The sequence below is a fragment of the Lithobates pipiens genome, unplaced genomic scaffold (genome assembly GCF_037356315.1).
Source record: "Lithobates pipiens isolate NorthernLeopardFrog02 unplaced genomic scaffold, aLitPip1_a1.2 Scaffold_23, whole genome shotgun sequence".
NCBI classification, from domain to species: Eukaryota; Metazoa; Chordata; class Amphibia; order Anura; family Ranidae; genus Lithobates; species Lithobates pipiens.
The window spans coordinates 309,451,774-309,471,418 of NW_027507785.1; the positions used below are offsets into that span (position 1 = coordinate 309,451,774).

Sequence of the window (19,645 nt, forward strand, 5' to 3'; positions counted from 1 at the left end):
CCAGACTCAAAGGGCTTGGTATGGACTGGGGGGGGGGGGGGGGGGTGGGACCTACACAGTTTTTTTAAACATTTTTATTGCCGGGCAATGCCGCTGACATGACTCATGGTTGTTAAGGATGCGTGCAGCCGTATTCCTGGCCGACTGCTAAACAACCAGCTATTTCTTCACACAGAAGTAGAATCAGTTGATCCAAATTGTAATCGTTCTGAAAAGTTGGCATTCGTTAGAAAGTTAAAAAAATTTATTTTATGAAAACTAAGCTAAACTAATTCTGAAACGAAACTAATTCCATAACAAAACGAAATTAGTAACATAACAAATCTATCCAAAACTAAGAAAAGCTACATTTCTATTCTGCACATGTCTAGTTAACATACTGCTTTAATTTATTTGTTCAATAAGTTGAAGCCACACTGAATATCTTGTGATCCTCCCAGTCCCCTTGAGTATGATATGCTTTCTGTTAGTTCCTGACCACCCTAAGCACAGAAGCAGATCCCTGTTAATGTGAACAGGTTTCATTCATACTTTTTAAAAAAAAGGACTTACAGGATGCCGTGTCATCACGTGGTGAGAATGTGGCTCGTAGGAAGCCCATGACATCACATGCTGACACGCCACAGACTAGCCCTGCATAGCTTTATTGATGCTTGAATGGTCTGAGTGGAGCCAAAGAGCTCCTCAGATATGTGACATTGGCACAAACAGTCTATTGTCTTTTGGGGTCTCTGTCCTCAGAGCTTGGGGAGAAAGGTGGGCTGCAGTGGTCACCAATGTGAAAGAACTGCTTTGTAAGGGGGCAGTAATATCAGTGATCTCCAGCAGCCTCATTACATTTTTTACAGTCTTTAACCGTCTCCTGAAACACATCCTATTCTCTGATCATCTCCTATAGCATGTCTGCTACTGCTTACCATCCCTTGCAGCATGACCATAGTCTCTGACCATCTCTTTTAGCATGCCCATACTCTGATATCTCTAGTAGCTTGCCCATAGTGTCATACCATTTCTAGAAGCATGCCCATAGTCTCTAACCACCTCTTGTAGCACACCTATAGTCTTTGACCATCGATTATAGCAAGCCCATATTCTCTGATCATCTCTTGCGGCATGCCCATAGCCTCTGACCATCTCCCGTTACATTCCTGCAGTCTCTTACAAATTTCTGTAGCATTACATTTACCAAATATTATTTGTGGCCCCTTGGTGATGTCATAGACATTACTTGAGTTATTTTTTTTTTTTATCAGGCATAGCTTTATTTGAAATGTGTAATATAGGGACAGGGTCGTATTGAATATTATTCACGTTTGGGGAACGTATTTCCTTATATTACCTGTATTAGAAAGTTGAGGTTCCATAATTTACAAAGAGTTTTTTTTAGAACTATTTGTACACTAGCTGGAAAATATTTGCATAAATAGCAGGTTGCAGTCCTGTAATTATACGCTATTGTAAGGACTAAGTGTAGCAAATAATTAAAGTCCCACTGGTACGGTATGTGGGCTTGCGCAGAACCTTTCCAGCCAGCACCTGAATCAATTAGCTAATGTGTTTCTCACCCTCTGTTCCTACACTGGATATAAAAGCTTCCTTCAAGTCTTCAAGAACAAAAAAAAAATAAGGAATTAATATTTTAAAAGTGGATACTATGGAGATGTTCATGTGTGTGATGTCCACCAAATGGCACAAAATTCAAGGAAATAATAGATAGCATAAGATAATATTATTTGTACATTTGTCAGTACAGTATTTTGATTGTCAATGCTATTATAACAGTTACTGGATTATATCATAAGTCAACCCTAGGATAGATGCTGTTGGGCTGAAGATTCGCTAGCTTTTTACACCTCTTGGTGGATCCAGCAGCATCATTTATCCAGCCAGTCCCCAGGCAAGGTAATTGAAAATCTAGCAAATCTCACTCCTCTTGCACTAATCCTTAGAAAAAAGAATCAAGCATGAAAGTGATACTTCCTTGTAAGGGAAGGTGGTGGGTAGATGAAGCTGGGAACTCAAACTGATGACGTTCTAGAGATATATAGGAAGCCCTTGGGTGATTCAATCTTCCAGCATCCATCCAAGACTGGGATATCAGTTTTTAGAGCAGAAACTTCAAGCACCAGGATCCAAGGACCACTATTTTGATGCATAGGAAACTTCAGAAGAAGTCTTCAGGCTGTCTGTGTCAGTCACTGTAGATTTGGAAGTAGAGATGATTTCAGGTGTCCACCAAACTCATCTCTAGCCAAACTCTGAACGCAGACCAGGTCATTCCTGCCCCACAGCTTATGTAAGCAAAGAGATGGGCTGTGGAATGGGACTGACCCAGCTCTCTAAACATGACCTCCTTGTCAAACTCCATGTATAGATGACACAAATTGTGTAAGGGTACTTAATGATCAACTAATTAAAGCCTCAACCTCAACTCCTGCCCGCTCGCTGTCTGCCGTTCGGTCCGGCACTTACCCCATCTAGGTGCATTGGGCAGCAGGCATTGGGCAATGGCTCCTGTGTCCTCTCCAGCTCCTTCCTTCCAGTGTGCGTCTCCCCCCCTCCTCCTCAGTGTCGAATAGGATTGCCTGTCCATTTAGCCATCTGGGTGATGGGTCTCAAGACCCGCTTTCTGATTGGCCGGGAGGAGGATCAGTGTTACAATAGTGAATAGTCATTCGCTATTAAACACACCTGGGTGGGCTTGGTTCGCAGTCTCTGGAATCCATGCATCCAGCATACTGAAAGGGGACGGGCGTATGGATTGGGGCGCCCTCGAGGGACAGGCCGCCCCTTGTAGTAAGGTAAATAGTGCTCTGTTAAATCATCCCCTAGAGAAATTAACATTATATTCAGAACAACCTGATGTTCTGCTTTAAGTGTCCATTACTCTTCCACCCATGATGGTCAATGCCAAGTCTTTGGTCATGTGCTCTCTACCTGAGATCAGAAAGAGCTACTAACTGGCTATTTAGGTGAATTTACTTCCACCTAAATCTAGTCTCAGTGAATTATAACTGTGGTGGGTCCTTTGAGGTGGGGAACTGAAGTAGGGTCCTCTAGGGAGAGGAATAGCTTTTGTCAATATATTCAATTAGGTGCTGTAAACTAGAGTGGAGCCACAGAAGTAAATAAATAAAAATGTTCATACAGTTTATTATATATAAGAAACTTATATGATACTGTACCAGTTGGTGAAGAAAAAAACAATAACAATGTATGTATGTATGTGCATGTGGAATGCAAGACAAGACAGCAAAAGACTCATCCACCCACCTTATCAGAAGGTTTGAATGGGTTGCCCTGACCACTGAGTCCACCACTGATACTAAATCCAAGCCCGGGATTCTTCTCTATCCTTACACAGTACTGGTATAAAGAGACAAAGGGGACAGCAAAAATAAGATTTACAGCAACTCTGGAATTTTTCATACAAAACACTTAAAATGTAGTGAATACAAAACTTTTTCGAGCTTATAGTGAGGCAGTGCAGGGATAAAGGTCCTTAAAGTGTTACTAAATCCACAACAGTAAAATCAGTCTGTATATGGAGCATAGCATGCTTGTTAAACTGTGAAATGTAAGGGGTTAATACTCTGCACTGTGTAAAAGGCTGTTTATCCTGTATGCACAGATCCTTGCCTTATTGCATTGTCTATCTTGGGAAGACCAGCTAACACACAGGCATTAGCCAACCTGCACATGCTCAGTTGTGTCATTTATGCTGGAGAGAACATTTCCTTGTTCTCAGAGCTAGCCAGGTCACATGATATTGGCATCACACATGTCCGCACGTATACAGACTGCAGTGTAAATCTCCTCCTACCTGAAGTCTCAGCACTGGAGAAACAGTTTATCACTGACCGTGGTATATAGATCAGCCAAAAAGGTATATAGTGGCAATATTTTAATGTAAAAAGAAGATTTATAAGCTGTGGGCACTGTGGGGGCAGATTAACTATTTTCATATTACTGGGTTTATTAACACTTTAACCCCTACCAAGGTGGTGATAGTGTGGCCATCTTTGGTGTGATCAGTAGAATATTCTACTAGGACCAATTTCAGACAATTAATCTAACAGCATGTCTTGGGAGTGTTGGGGGAAACCGGAGTACCCGAAGAAAACCCACTGTCACGGTTAGGGGTCAGGCTCAGAGACCAGTAGCCATAGTAGTAGAGAGGTATCCACCGACTAGCAGGATAAGTATACAAGCAGGTCACCCTGATGGATGATGCAGGCTCACCAGAGGTGTGGGGTCTCAGCACTAACCGGTATTGACCAGAGCTCCTGATGGTGGAGATGGGATTTGCTGCATGTTAGTGCCAAGTTGCGATCCTTGGGAATCGACCCACCAGAAGGTGAGCAAGCCAGGGTCCAGTAGCAGATACAGTATAGCAGGTAGGCTTCAAGCAGAAGAGTAGTCAGTATGCAAGCCAAAGGACAGTAACAAGTGGTTGCAGGTTGGGATCAAGGGGAAGTATAGTCAAGGAGCAAGCCTAAGGTGGGTAACAAGTGGTAGAAAACATACAGATGGCAGCAGGAGTGACAAGAGCGAGCTATTGGCTGGAGAGAGCATAATAACCTGGCAAATGGGAAGTGCAAAGGAATGGCTTAAATAGGAAATTCATTGGAGGGTCCAAGTTTCATCAGAAACAAGGTTCAATCAGGGAGCTGTCTAGCATCTCGGTTGGCTCAGCAAGAAGAGATACTGCCAGACACAACAGAGGTTGCAAATTCAAATCCCAGTCTTGACACCCACACAGGGATGCAAAATCCATGCAGATAATGTCCTGAGCTTAATACTTATCTGCCCTTCTAAGGATTTTTAGTACTTGGCAGAGAGACATTAAATAAGGCAAAATTAAGTCATTATCAGTTGTTTAAATTATTAGTATTATAGCAATACTACCCCCATTGTCACTTTTGGCACTCATCGACAATAATTCTCCACCTGAACATAATCTAAACAAATTATTGAAACTCTAACGGCATTTATTTTTAAAAGAACATCTGTTGTTAAAAACAAAATATCCCCCCCCCCCCCCCCCCGTCCGTCCAAACCCTGATGGATCATTTCAGTGAAATAAAAAAGATATGAAGGTATATATATCCACATAAAGCTGTCAATTTTATTGCATTTTCTGTAATTTTATCAGTAAGCAATAAAGCAGAAATGGCAGCTTGGCTCCGTCTCCTGTAATGTAAGTGTGTCCAGGGTCTGTCTGATTTATGCCTCTGATAAAATGTGTGATTACAGTAGAGGCCTCATCGGCACGCTCTTCGCACTGTAGGAAGAGTCACCGGGGCCTCCAGGATAAAACGAGGCAGGGAAAGTCCTTAAAGCCCAACTGAAGTTTAAGTTTAAATCAGCGAAATTAATTCCAGGTGCATCTAAACAAAAAGGTATACAAAGTCTTACAGCTCATTTCTTTTGGAAAGAAGCCACAGCCAGAGCAGAAAAGGCTGTCCCCTGCCAGCATGCTGCAGAAGAGGACCCTTGCCCTCTGCATGAAAGCAGTGATCTCTCTGCAAAGGTAGGGCAAAGTGCCTGCTGAGCCTTGCTGATTGCAGGGCTTTAAAGAGGAAGTAACCCCTGGTGGGTTTTATTTCTTTATTTCCCTGCAAAGGTAAAGCATAATGGGCTACTATGCATCGCACAGTAGCCCATTGTGTGTCACTTACCTGAAACCGAAGCCTGCAATGTCACTGCCATTCAGCTAAGCTTAATCACGGATCTCGCTTTTCCTTCAGTGTGACATTGCCCCACACAATAAGTAAGAGTATGAGTATGAGTAAGCACCTCCCTGGGGAACATTTAACACTTTGATCACCCCTGGTGTCAACTCCTTCCCTGCCAGTGTTATTTATACAGTAATCAGTGCATTTTTATAGTACTGATCACTATATTTGTGGCACTGGGCCCCAAAAACAGCATTTTTGCTTGCACATGATTGGATGATGGAAGCCTAAATTTATGAAGAAATTTGATTTATTTTTTATTGGGAATGTTTTATAGCAGAAAGTAAAAAATATTGTTTTTTATTTAAAATTGTCGCTCTTTTTTTGTTTATAGTGCAAACAATAAAAACCGTAGAGGCGATCAAATACCACCAAAAAGAAAGCTCTATTTGTGGGAAAAAAACGGACATCAATTTTATTTAGGTACCGGGTCGCACGACTGCGCAATTGTCAGTTAAACCGACGCAGTGCCGTGTCGCAAAAAATAAATAAATGGCCTGGTCAGGAAGTGGGTAAAACCTTACAGAGATAAAGTGGTTAATTAAACAAGCTGAAGTTAGAAGCTGATTGGCTACCATGCACAGCTGCACCAGATTCTGAGTGCTCCAGTTTTAGTATGCAAGTATGTTGCTTTAAATAAATAAAACCACAAGGCATCACAATTTACAGCAACAGTATCATTCTTCAAAGGAAGCTTCACCTTTTATCATCAAAAAGTCATCCTTAAAGTGGAGCTCCAGCTGACTCCTCCCAACTCCTTGGCTGCAACATTTGGCACCTTTTGATTGAAAGGGGGGGGGGGTTTGACAGGTACCCGCTCCCACTTCCGGCTGAGTTCACCACAGCAAACTCAGCCAGAAGTTCTATTTGTAGCTGCTGACTTTTATTTTCTTCTGAAGGAGCCTGGAGCTCCGCTTTAATGTTCGGTTCACACCTATGGGTTTTTTGGTGCTTTTTGCAGAAACGCACTACAGTTAATTTGACATGGTTTCCTATGGGACACGTTCACATCTATGCTTTTTTCAGCCACTGCGTTTCTGATAAGGGTCAGGGACTTTTTTTTAAATGCAAAACTGTGCTTTTTTTTTGCTTCTTTGGTTCAAAAGACTTCCATTGAGAAGCTACAGATAAGCCTGTTGTGTGATTTTGCAAAACGCAAATCGTGGTAAGATCGCATGTGCAAAATTGCAAAAATGACTGCGGAAACGACCAAACGCAAGCTGCATAGGTGTGAACCGAGCCTAAGGCCTGATTTACACTTATGCAGGTTGCAGTTTGCATATTGCAGGTGCATTTTGCATTTTTCAATACAGGCTTTTGATCAATTGGAGTCTATGGAACCAAAAATCCGAAAAAAAGTCCCTGGCCCTTTCCATAAAATGCACAGATGTAAACGTGACCCATAGGAAACCATGTTAAATGGACTGCAGTGTGTTTCTGCAAAACTGAAAATGCAAGTGCTCACTCAGATTGTACATTGTAATTTTGTCGCAAGTCACAAGTAGAGAGGCTACAGCAAGGGCAGACTGCTGTCAGACATTTTGAACACAGCCAAGAACTACACAGGCACCAGGACTTCCATGATTTAAAAAATTCCTAAACTGGCATCCCAGTCTAAAACATAGAGCAGTGACCCTGGAAAATGACTGAAAAAAGATGGTTCCATCCTTCTAAGGAGGAAAATAAGTGAATGCATTGTCAGATGGGGTGCTGAGTGACAATATTAATTGGAAGTGTTAAACTTAAGCCTCGCACACACGATTGGATTGTTGGCCAACAAAACCGTGTACTTTTGACCAAAGGGCGTTGGCCCAAACTTGTCTTGCATACACACGCCAAGGAATTGTCGGCCAACAAACACAAATGTAGCGACGTACTACATGGTTTTCCAGCTCTTTAGCGCCACCCTTTGGGCTCCTTCTGCTAATTTCGTGTTAGTAGAAGTTTGGTGAGTGTTGATTCATGCTTTTCATTTTGCGCTTTTCAGTTTGTTTCTGAACGGAATCGGAGGAGATAACGTGTTATTTATTATTGGCCTTGGAGTTATTGCTTTGACATTATTTTTTGGGTTGCATAATGATTTGATTTGGTATATTTTCTATATTTTTGGATGCAATGTGTTTTACTTCAAATGACAGTTTGGGAGTAGGCAGTTACATTTAAAAAAATACAATGTAAAATTGACAAAGAACACCAACATAGTTGTATCTTTGATCTTAAAAACTACAGGATAATGGTGTTGTGGTAACTTGCCCCAAAAAAACAAACAAAAAAAAAAAATAATAATAATATTATTCTTGATATCACTAGAAAAAAAAGCCTTTGAAAATTTGTTTTCAATAACTCCATCAGTATCACCAGCAAAGCAGCTTCATTATTATCCCATTAAAGAAGAAGAGAATTGTGCGCTGCATTTCCAGATTTCATAATTTTCTGCGTCACGAAAATGAATTCTCCATTACGAACGCTAGTTTACAAGACCGACCGCTTCCGGCTCCTCCTTGCTTCTGAGCATGCGTGTTTGTACTTTGGACTTTTGTCCGATGGACTTGTATACACACACTCGGAAAATCCAACAACACACATTTGTCTGCAGAAAATTTTAAAACCTGCCATTCAACATTTGTCTGCGGAAAATCCGACAATTGTCCGATGGAGCGTACAAACTGTCGGATTTTCCGCCAACAGCCTGTCATCACACATTTCCCTTCGGAAAATCCGGGCCATGTGTACGGGGCTTTAGACATTACTCAGCATGCACTTGACAATGAAAAATCTCATACTAGGGTCACTTTTATCGATGATACAATGATCAAAGCTATGTACTTTAAATACAGGTTAGCAATGAAAGAATCTGATAGGTTCTCTTTAAAACTAGCTGTGCGTACCTGCTCCGGATACCCGTCCATGCTCCTCTGTCCTTTCGTTTGGATTAAGCAGCGTCCAGACTGGGGTCCTCTCTGCGCAGCTGGGATCTGGATAGGCAGCGGGGATTGGTACTGCTGGATTGTCACTTTGTTCATCCCGCCATCGTAGTGTGGCTGCTCCCTGGATCTGTGCTGCAGGCTCTGGGATCCCATCAGTGTCTGGATATGGCTACCTGCCTGTGGGCAATGCAAGTTGTTAGGCAAAAGTTTTAAAAGCTGAAAAGAAACGATGATCGCAACAACCCCAGCCATTTGACCAGAAGAAAGGTTTTGCTGCAAACTAGAAATAATTGGACAGGCCATACACGGGTCGAATTCCGAAAGAATTTTCTTTCGAAAATCTTATCTAAGAATTTTCGTTCGTATTTCACACCATTAGATTTCGCTAACAGAGCTTCTTCTCCTACACGCAAACCAAAATTCCAAGACTAAGACCCCTTGGACACCTCCCACCATCTTTGGACAGACCATCTCGCCAAGCACCAAAGCCAAGAGTCTCGGAGTCATCTTTGACTCAGAAATGTCAATGGATGCACAAATAGGATCAGTAGTCACTAGTCAGCGGATCTCACCATCTCCTCCTCCTGCTACGTAGACTCATCCCCTTCATTCCAACAGAGGACAAAGCAGCAGTAGTTGGAACAATCATTAATTTTCGACTCGACACGTAAACTCCCTCTACATAAGGCTACGCCAATATCAACTTGCGCGCTTACAACTCATCCAAAACACGGCGGCAAGACTGATAACTGGAAAAAAAACCCTGGGAATCCATCTCCACAGCCCGGAGGAGCCTACACTGGCTAACCGTAAAGAATCGGATTACATTCAAGACCCTCTGCCTCACCCATAAATGCATTCAAGGAAACGCTTCCCAATACCTATGCGAGAAGATAACACAGTACACACCCAACCGCAGTCTTCGATCATCTAACCAAAACCTCCTCCTCATTCCCAAATCCCGCTACAAATCAAAGGGAAAACGAAGATTTGCAGTCCAAGGACCACGGCTATGGAACGCTCTACCGACCTACATCCGAATAGACGAAAACCATCAGGCGTTCATGAAAAAACTCAAGATCTACCTCTTCTAAGCCCTTGTACACACGGTCGGACATTCCGACGGAAAATGTCCGATCGGACCGTGTTGTCGGATAATCCGACCGTGTGTGGGCTCCATCCAAGTTTTAGAGCTGGGCTATAAAATTTCCGGACAACATGATCCAATCGGACTTTGTCCGATTGTGTGTAGAGAATTCCGATCGGACAAATTGCCACGCATGCTCAGATCAAATTCCTAGACCAAAGCTATTGGCTACTAACCTGAACATAGTCCCGTCGTAACGAAATAACGTCATCACGTTATGTACAATCGGATTTTCCGACAACTTTGTCTGACCGTGTGTATGCAACACCAGTTTCAGGCAAAAATTTTTTGTCGGAATGTCCGACCGTGTGTACAAGGGCTTTGAAGCTAGACAACTAGACTGATCAAGCGCCTTGAGGCGATTCAGTTCGCAATTGCAGCGCTATACAAGTCATTCATTCATTCATTCATTCATCAGTGGGCTGCAGCAACAGTCGATTTTCGTGCGGCCATCGAATTTGAGTAATTGGACATGTTGGAAATTTTTTGAAGAAACAAACGATTTTCTAATCAACGATGGGAGAATGGTGCGAGAAATGTAATCGAAAAAAGAAATTTGCATGTGCAAGACACGAAAATTCCTGGAACGAAAAGAAGATTCCCAGCCCTTCTTTTCTATAGCAACTTGAGGTGAAATTGAAGGCTTGGTTGGCCCAATTTCAAAATCAATGGTGGCGCCATCGGATCACAAAACGCACACATTTTCGGATTTTCAAAAGAAAATTCTTTTGAAATTCCACCATGTATGGCCAGCCTAAGATAAAAGAAACTTTATTGTACCAGCCCACATAAAGGAAACACCACCTAACTCCCTCTCCAACGCGTTTCACCACCTAGTGAGGCTTCGTCTCAGTAGATGGTGCAATGCTTCAGTAAAGTGCAGCTAGGAGTGTCCCATATTGTGCTTTAAATTTACCAGAAAAGAAGGGTGGCTCTGTATTTCTAGTTTGCCACATAAGGGGGTCCACTGGCTGGAGACAAACACAGCAGTGGGCTTCGGAGAGGAACCAAAATAAAGAAAAGTAAAGGAGGAAATAGATTCTTTGACAGCTCCAGGAAGGCATATACAAGCCAAAAAAATTAAAGCAGAACTCCAGCCATTCCAGCCATTTATTACCGCACACAAACACAACAGAAATGGTCTACCTGCATCCCCATCAGGCTCTGCCCACTGTCAGCCTCTCGTCATCAGTTGCTAGCAGCCTGTGTCCTAGCAACCAATGAAGTGGCCTGTGTCCTAGCAACCAATGAAGTGGCCTGTGTCCTAGCAACCAATGAAGTGGCCCGTGTCCTAGCAACCAATGAAGTGGCCTGTGTCCTAGCAACCAATGAAGTGGCCTGTGTCCTAGCAACCAATGAAGTAGCCTGTGTCCTAGCAACCAATGAAGTGGTCTGTGTCCTAGCAACCAATGAAGTGGCCCATGTCCTAGCAACCAATGAAGTGGCCTGTGTCCTAGCAACCAATGAAGTGGCCCGTGTCCTAGCAACCAATGAAGTGGCCTGTGTCCTAGCAACCAATGAAGTAGCCTGTGTCCTAGCAAGCAATGAAGTGGTCTGTGTCCTAGCAACCAATGAAGTGGCCCGTGTCCTAGCAACCAATGAAGTGGTCTGTGTCCTAGCAACCAATGAAGTGGCCCGTGTCCTGGCAACCAATGAAGCAAATTTGTACACAATAACAAAATTATCACACAACAAAGAATGGGGTGTAAATTCCAGAAAACATAATTTTTTTAATGAAAACAGGATCAATCGTAAAAATAGCCACAATTTCAGTGAAACAATTATATCTTGATACTGGTTCTATGTCAAGATATGCCCACATCCCCTAACATTTCTAAAGCTATCAATTAATTGTAGCAGGGCACTTTAACCACTTGCCTTCCAGTAGATTTACCCCCCCCCGGCCATTTTTTGTATTTTTTGCGCAGTCCTGCGACACTGTACCCAAATAAATAATGTCTATTTTTCCTACAAATAGAGCCTTTTTTGGGTGGTATTTGATCACCTCTGTGTTTTTTTTTGCACTATAAACAAAAAAAGGACCGACAATTTTAAAAAATATATAAATTTTTTACTTTTTATTTTATGTTTTTTATTTTTTAAAACACATCCAATAAAATGAAATAATAAAACTCAAATTTCTTCCTGTATTTAGGCTACATATGCTACATATTTTTGGTAAAAAATACCAATAAGCATGAATTGATTGGTTTGCGCAAAAGTTATAAAAGATATAGTCTACAAACTATGGGATATCTTTATTTATTATTTTTTTTTTACTGGCAATGGCAGTGATCAGAGACTTATAGCGGGACTGTTATATTGCGGCAGACATTCAGACACTGACTGACACTTTTGACAATTTTTTGGGGATCAGCGACACTAATACATTGATCAGTGCTGAAAAATATGCACTGTCACTGTACTAATGACACTTGCTGGTAAGGGGTTAACATCAGTGGCGATGACAGGGTTAACTGTGTGCCTTACTTGTCTTACTAGGGGAAGACATGGATCCATGTCCCTGCTTTGCAGGAACACATGATCCATGCCTTCCCTCCTGCCAGAACGGCAATCCTGCCTTCCCTCCTGCCAGAACGGCGATCTGCCTTAATTACATAGAGTCGAACATTGGCGGGTGCCAGCAGACATTGAATCCATGATACCCGCCACTGGGCTCCCGCATGCACGCCCCCTACCCGGAAGATCACTTATATAAACGCGATCCTGCCCTGTAGGTGTAAAACTGATATGTGATGACACCATCAATCAATCAAAAACATAAAATACATAAAGCTTATTGTACAAAACTTAAAAATACACATGATGTCCATATAACAAATAGGTTGACTATATGGTGTTTAGAAAGTTTGGACACCCCTGGTCTATAGTGTTGGGCACTGGGTATATAGTCTGAGCCATGGCCCATTATTTACCTTCTTAGCGACAGTTTCAGGAGGAACATCACGTCGGCCCAGTGGGTAAGGGTTCCATTGGCTGAGAGATAAATCTTCTTGCCCGTTATCCAAAATGTTACTCTGCTGAGATGGAGTCTGTGTGTTTTTAAAGGAAGACAAAAAAAGGTCATTTGTTACTCTCAAAAAAATGCATCATAAACCTGAATATCAGAATAATTCACCAAGGTCACTAAATGATATATGGTGATATATGAAATATAAAAGAAAGAGAGCTCCAGACGGATGGGAAAGTCCAACAAATAAAGTTAGTTTATTGATAAGATGTACATTAACAAGCCAATGGACTTCCATGTTTTGGTTGCCAAACCAGATGCTAGAGCTAATTTGCCATATTATGAGATTTCCAGTCCGAGTATTGAGGAAGGGTCACCAGGAATGTGTTGGTTTTTTCATGGACTGTGGCTTAGTTATGCAATTGACCGCAATAAGGACTATAAGTTCTTCTGTCTTAACGTCAATGATTCCATGTACAAGCATGTCCGCATTTTATGAAACACGTAATTAACCTTTCATTGTGAAGCTCCCAGGCACGACTGTGAATTTTAGCCTGCTTGAAAGGCCGGTTTTGCATCTCTTTATTGAGTAAAGCTGGCCATACCCAAAGCAAATTTTGGATGGTTCCTGATGAACCAACCAACATTCCAGCTGTGGATGGCCCCATCAGGACCACCCAATATTCTTCATTCCTAAAGTATAACTGATGACAAGCTTTTTTTGGATAGCGTGGGAAGGGATTAGAACACCGGTCAGGTTTTTATTGCTGTGTGTGTTTGACCTAGGGAAAGGATTCACCCTCTCTAGGTCCTGGTGACAAATTATCATTACAATTTGAGAAAACATTTTTTTTAAAGGCCATTAGAACAAGAAAAGAGGGAAAACTTTCCAATTGGGATATTATACTGTGTTTTCCCTCACTTTGGAAGGATTTCCTCTCACTCCCAGTTGTGGGCATTGTACAGGAAGTGAAAGGAAATCCCCCAATGGGACAGAGAAAGGGGGGGGGGGGCTGACAGGGGTTATAACCCTCCCTTTACTTTTCAGATTTTAAAATTGAAGGAGCCGATGGAAAATTGTTGACTTGACAGAAGCTCTGAATCCAATCATATGCGGGTACTGGCTTTCAGAATAGAATAGCTGGCTGCCGGGATTCGCCACTCCATGCAGTTTAGCATGGATTGGAGAAATAATAGATTGCAGTGTATAGAGAGCTTTAACAGAACCAAACCCTTCTATGCTTTACAGCAGGGGTTCCTAAATGATGGCCCATGGGCCAAGCCAGTTCGCTGATGTAAGATTGGTCTCAGATGAGGAATCTGATATAAGGAGAGACCCTGGAGAAAGGCCGATTTGATGGGAACTCTGATGTAAGGGGTACCCTGATGGTGACTTTGACGGTGATTCCGATGGGGACCCTGATGTAAGAGGGGACCCTGATAGAGACCCTGATGTAAGGAGGGGTCCCTGATTGGACACCATGATGTAGGGGGGAATTGATGGCAACCCCGAGGGGGTGGGCTCACATCAATCTGGAATTTATTTGCTTTACTGAAGTTTTTCTCTCTGTTGCTTTAAAAAATATTGTGCTGATAAAAGAACAACTTCAACTAAAAACATATTAAATTCATTTAAATTTTATATGTTCATTCATAAAACTGCTTTTTGTCAACCTGCGAATATTTATGGAATATGATGTGGCCCTTTGGAGCCTTACCCATGCCAATCCATCCTAGTTGACCGCTGTTTCCAGGCTGAGGCCATCAGGGTGACGTCATTCATCACATGGCCATAGACTGATTTGTTTCTGGTCCCGAGTTTTTTTGGTCTCCTATTCACTTTATTCCACCTCCCCATACCTCCCCAGCCAAGTTTGCACTGCTACTCTGCCCAATTCTGGGTCTGTTTGCCTACCAACGAAAGCTCGCTTCCTACCTAATTTTGTCAGCCAAAAGAACGATTGCCCAAGCTTGGAAGAAACCATCTGCACCCTGTAGTGTTAAACCCTTCCCCGCCAGTGTCATTTATACAGTAATCAGTGAATTTTTATAGCACTGATTGCCGTATAAATGTCACTGGTCCCAAAAAAGTGTCAAAAGTGTCCGATCTGTTCGCCGCAATGTCGCAGTCCCACTAAAAGTTACTGATCGCTGCCATTACTAGAAAAAAAAAATTATAATAATAAAAATGCCATAAATCTATCCCCTATTTTGTAGCCGCTATAACTTTTGCGCAAACTAACCAATATATGCTTATTGCAATTTTTTTTTACCAAAAAAAAATACATATTGGCCTAAACTGATGAAGAAATGTGTTTAGTTTTTTTTTTTGGATATTTATTATAGCAAAAAGTAAAAAATATTGTTTTTTTTCCCCAAAATTGTCGGTCTTTTTTTGGTTATGGAGCAAAAAATAAAAACTGCAGAGGTGATCAAATACCACCAAAAGAAAGCTGTATTTGTGGGAAAAAAATGACGTCAATTTTGTTTGGGTACAGTGTCGCACGACCGCGCAATCAGTTAAAGCGACGCAGTGCAGTATCTATAAACATGGCCTGGTCATTAAGGGGGAAAATCTTCCGGTCCTTAAGTGGTTAATAAATATTTGGCTGGAGTTACACTTAAAAAATGTACCAACTTACATAGAAATTCAACTTAAGAGCAAACATACAGTCCTAATCTTGTTTGTAACCCGGGGACTGCCTGTAACTGTTTTGGGAAACCAGATCAGTGTATTTAGTTCCACTTTAGGTCTAACTGCCCAAAAAAACAAACAAAAAAAAACTGGCAACTGAAAAACACTGGTGCTGCCCATACCAGCCAAGCTGACATGTTCAATTTTTAGCTTGCACTAGAAAGATGGCGGATGGAATCTGATTGCTATGACAACACAGGCACTGCACTCTGCTGGGTATGATCCCCTATGCCACACAGCACACTATGACTAGAGGCCAACCGCGCTATAATCGCTCCCGCCGCCGAATACTAAACATGAAGGACGTTCCGCAACTAAAGACGTCTCTCTGCGACCAGCAATAAAAAAATAACTTCTCCCAGCGCAGGCCTAAATATAGACGTGTGGAATCACATTATCATAATTTCCAAGTATTATCTATGAAAATGAATCCCTGTGTCACTCTGTATCATTCACAAATCTCGGCTACGTTATTCGCGCTGTCATGCGGTGCTTTTGCCGACTCTGTAATTTTTGTAGGGCCTTTTTTTTTCTCGTTCTTGGTATAGCTAATAAATGAACACCTAAGCTCATATGCTGATTAATGTTTGATAGAGACAGGGAAGAAAACAAGAGGACTCCAGTGTGTAGTTCAATCATAAGACGTTGTTGGCAGTTGTGCAGATTTCTTGGTAGGCTGACACAGGTTGTGGGCTTAAGGGCTTATGTACATGGGCGTGATTAAATACATAAGTAATGGCATGAAAAGTACTCATGTTTATGTGGGTACAGCCTAGAAGTGTACACATGTAAATTAATTCAAGTGGCTAGAATAATCATTTAATCTAGCCACTGTAATGAATTTACAGTACATGCATACGTGAGCATTTACATACCTATTGGGGGCATGCGCACATACATTACATCAAAATGCTCCTTATGGGAACACTGAATTTAAATTTTTTTATGCCCCTGAACACTGCTACTCTAAGCCCTCTGACATTCCGACCGAAAATGTCCGATCGGACCGTGTTGTCGGATAATCCGACTGTGTGTGGTCTCCACTGGACTGTTTCCGTCAGAATATCCGACGGACAAAGTTTTAGAGCTGGGCTTTAAAACTTTCCAACAACATGTCTTTGTCCGATTGTGTTTAGAGAATTCCGATCAGACAAAGTGCCACGCATGCTCAGATCAAATTCCTAGACCAAAACTATTGGCTACTAGCCTGAACGTAGTCCCCTCGTAACGAAATAATGTCATCATGTAACGTACGATCGGATTTTCCGACAACTTTGTCCGACTGTGTGTATGCAACACCAGTTTCGGACAAAATCCGTTGGACAAAATCCGACGGATTTTGTTATCGGAATGTCCGATCGTGTGTACAAGGGCTAATGCGCTTCACCCATCTGGGCTTAGTCATAAAGATCCTCTACGACTAAGCCTGAATAGGTGAAACGAGTTAGGCCACAATGGGTGAAACACATTATTGGGGAAGATCTAGGGTGGCAAATGTAGTGCATATTGTCCATAAATAAAGCTGTCTAGCTTTGCTGAAGAAGTCATTGTAATGTGGCCCCTGAACTCTGCTCTAGACTATGAATCTAAACACCACAATGCGCATAGCACAACAAAGAAAAGGGACTGCATTACAATGATATCATCAAAGCTTTATTGATGGAAAGCACACACTGCATCCTTCCACCTTAGATACACCCCTCTAATGCCCTTCACCCATCTGAGCTTAATCATAAAGGTCCTCTACGATTAAGCCTGAATGGGTCAAACGAGTTAGGCCAGAATGGGTGAAACGCGGGATGGAAGGGTGCAGGGAGTTCTATCCCTCAATAAAGCTGTCTAGCTTTATTGAAGTCGTCATTGGAATGTGGCCCCTTTTCTTCAATGTGGCGCGTATTGTGTGGAGCATGGAAGGGCTCCTTGGGCTTTCGCACCAGGCTATCTTCAGAGCTGGAGAATAATTGGGCAGCTTGATGCAGTGAGGCTTTCGTTTTTTATCTTCTACCAAAATGTGCAAAGACACATTAGTTGTAGTAGAGCTGCATTCAGAGTTGTAAAAAATGCCATATGCCTCCAAAAGCAGCTTTTTTTGCATCCATGTGCATGAGCCCTTAAAGTGAATGGTCACCTGGCATAAGCCTCTACTCTGTAGACTTGACAACTGTTTGGAAGAATGCAGATTGCATGCAGCCCTGATGTGCCAGGGTGGCTTTGTGCTGCGTTTTGGAACGCACATGCCATGGTAGGCACACAAAGCCATTTAAAGTAGCACCTGGAAGATCAATAGTTGCATGTTTGCAAAATGATTTGATATTTCTCATCAAAACATGGCGGGGAAGTGAGTATAGTTCCAGTGAGTAGTATATATACACTATACTCTCTAACTCACCTCTTCAATCTCTTCTATTCTCCTGGCATCTTTCCTAACCCTCATAAACATGCACTAGTCACCTCCATACTTAAAAAACGCCCTTTCTGGACCCTGCCTGAACAAAAAAGCACCATCTCCTTGCTACCATTTACCTCCAAACTCCTAGAATGCCTAGTCTACAGACTGCCTGAGCTAACGCCTCACTGATAACAACCTTCTTGCCCCCTTTATTCTGCATTTTGAGCACAACAATCCATGAAATGTCTCTGCCAATACTCACTAAGGATTTAGTAACTGCTAAAACCAATGGCCACTACTCCGTTCTCTTTTTATGGGACCTCTCTGCTGCCTTTGATACAGTTAACTACCAGTTCCTCAAAAAGCTTTACTCCATTGACCTCTTTGTTGGTTCTCCTCTTACCTATCTAAACAACGTCACTTACAACTCTACCTCCTCCTCTTTTTCTCTTTCTGTAGGGGTCTCCTAAAGTTCCCGCTTTTTACCACTTCTGCTCTCTATCCATACTCCCTCCCCAATGGCCTTCCATAGCTTTCAATACCATGTCTATGTTGACAACAGCCAACTCTATCTATATACTCCCCGGTTCACCCATCAGTCTCTATGCGCATCACTAATTCTTAACTGACATATCAGTATGGATGACATACCAAACTCAATCTTTCCAAAACTGAACTCATAATGTTGCCCCCCTCCATAATGTTGCCATCTCCGTCAAAATCTGTTGCTCAACTAACAGTCCCTCTTGTCATGCCAGGGTGCTAGGTGTAATTTTAAACTCAGACCTCTTCTTTTAGCCCCACACCCAATTACTGTCCAAATCTTGCTGCCTTAACCTCCATAACATCTCTAAAAATATGATGCCCCTTTTTAACCAATAACACCACAAAACTACTAAACTACTCCCTTGTAGTCTGTTACCTTGACTATTGCAACTCCCTCCTTGTTGCCCTACCTTTACTTAGGCCCCTTACTTCAGTCCACCATGATTGCTGCTGCCAGACTCATCCACTTTACCGGGCGCTTGGTGTCTGCCACTCCTCTCTGCAGATCCCTCCACTGGCATCCACTCACCCAACAAATGAAATACAAAATACTAACAACATACAAAGCCTACAAAGCCATCCACAACTACCCGAGCCACATCATCAATCTCTATTTAAATGATTAACTAAACATGCCTGTTTGCTTCTCCCAAGACCTTCTGCTCTCTAGATACCTAGTCACCTCCTCCATTGCTTACCTCCAAAGCCTTGTACACACGATCGGAGAATCCGTTGGAATGTGTCCTATTGGACCGTGTTGTCGGATAATCCGACTGTGTGTGGTCTGCATTGGAATGTTTCCGTCTGACCCAAATTTCTAACTTGTTGGAAATATTTCCCGACCAACTGGTTCGATCGGACATACTCCGATCATGTGTAAAGAATTTTGATCGGACCAAGTGCCACGCATGCTCAGATCAAATTCCTACATCAAAGCTATTGGCTACTAGCCTGAATGTAGTCCCATCGTAACGAAATTACGTCATCACGTTCTGAAAGATCGGATTTTTCAACAACTTAGTCCGACCGTGTGTATGCAACAGTTTCGGACAAGATCCGACGGACAAAATCCGACGGACAGAATTCGACGGATTTGGTTGTCGAAATCTCCGACCGTGTGTACAGGGGCCAAGACTTCTCCAGAGCCTCTTGTATTCTCTGTAACTCCCTACTCCAATCTGTGCACCTTTAGGTGATCCATAAAAACAAATCTCTTGAGGGAAGCCTATCCC

General features: G+C 42.3%; 1 protein-coding gene across 5 annotated transcripts in view; it reads right to left on the reverse strand.

Annotated features, from left to right (window-relative positions):
- LRRC7 (leucine rich repeat containing 7) overlaps positions 1 to 19,645 on the reverse strand; it is a 525,647-nt gene that overhangs the window by 21,110 nt on the left and 484,892 nt on the right. For all 5 annotated transcript variants that reach the window (XM_077450492.1, XM_077450494.1, XM_077450490.1 and 2 more), the window contains 3 exons: positions 12,749 to 12,865; positions 8,627 to 8,842; positions 3,274 to 3,366 (listed from right to left, as the gene is read on the reverse strand). In XM_077450492.1, coding sequence (XP_077306618.1) covers positions 3,274 to 3,366; positions 8,627 to 8,842; positions 12,749 to 12,865 — 426 coding nt within the window. The remainder of the gene's footprint in view (positions 1 to 3,273; positions 3,367 to 8,626; positions 8,843 to 12,748; positions 12,866 to 19,645) is intronic.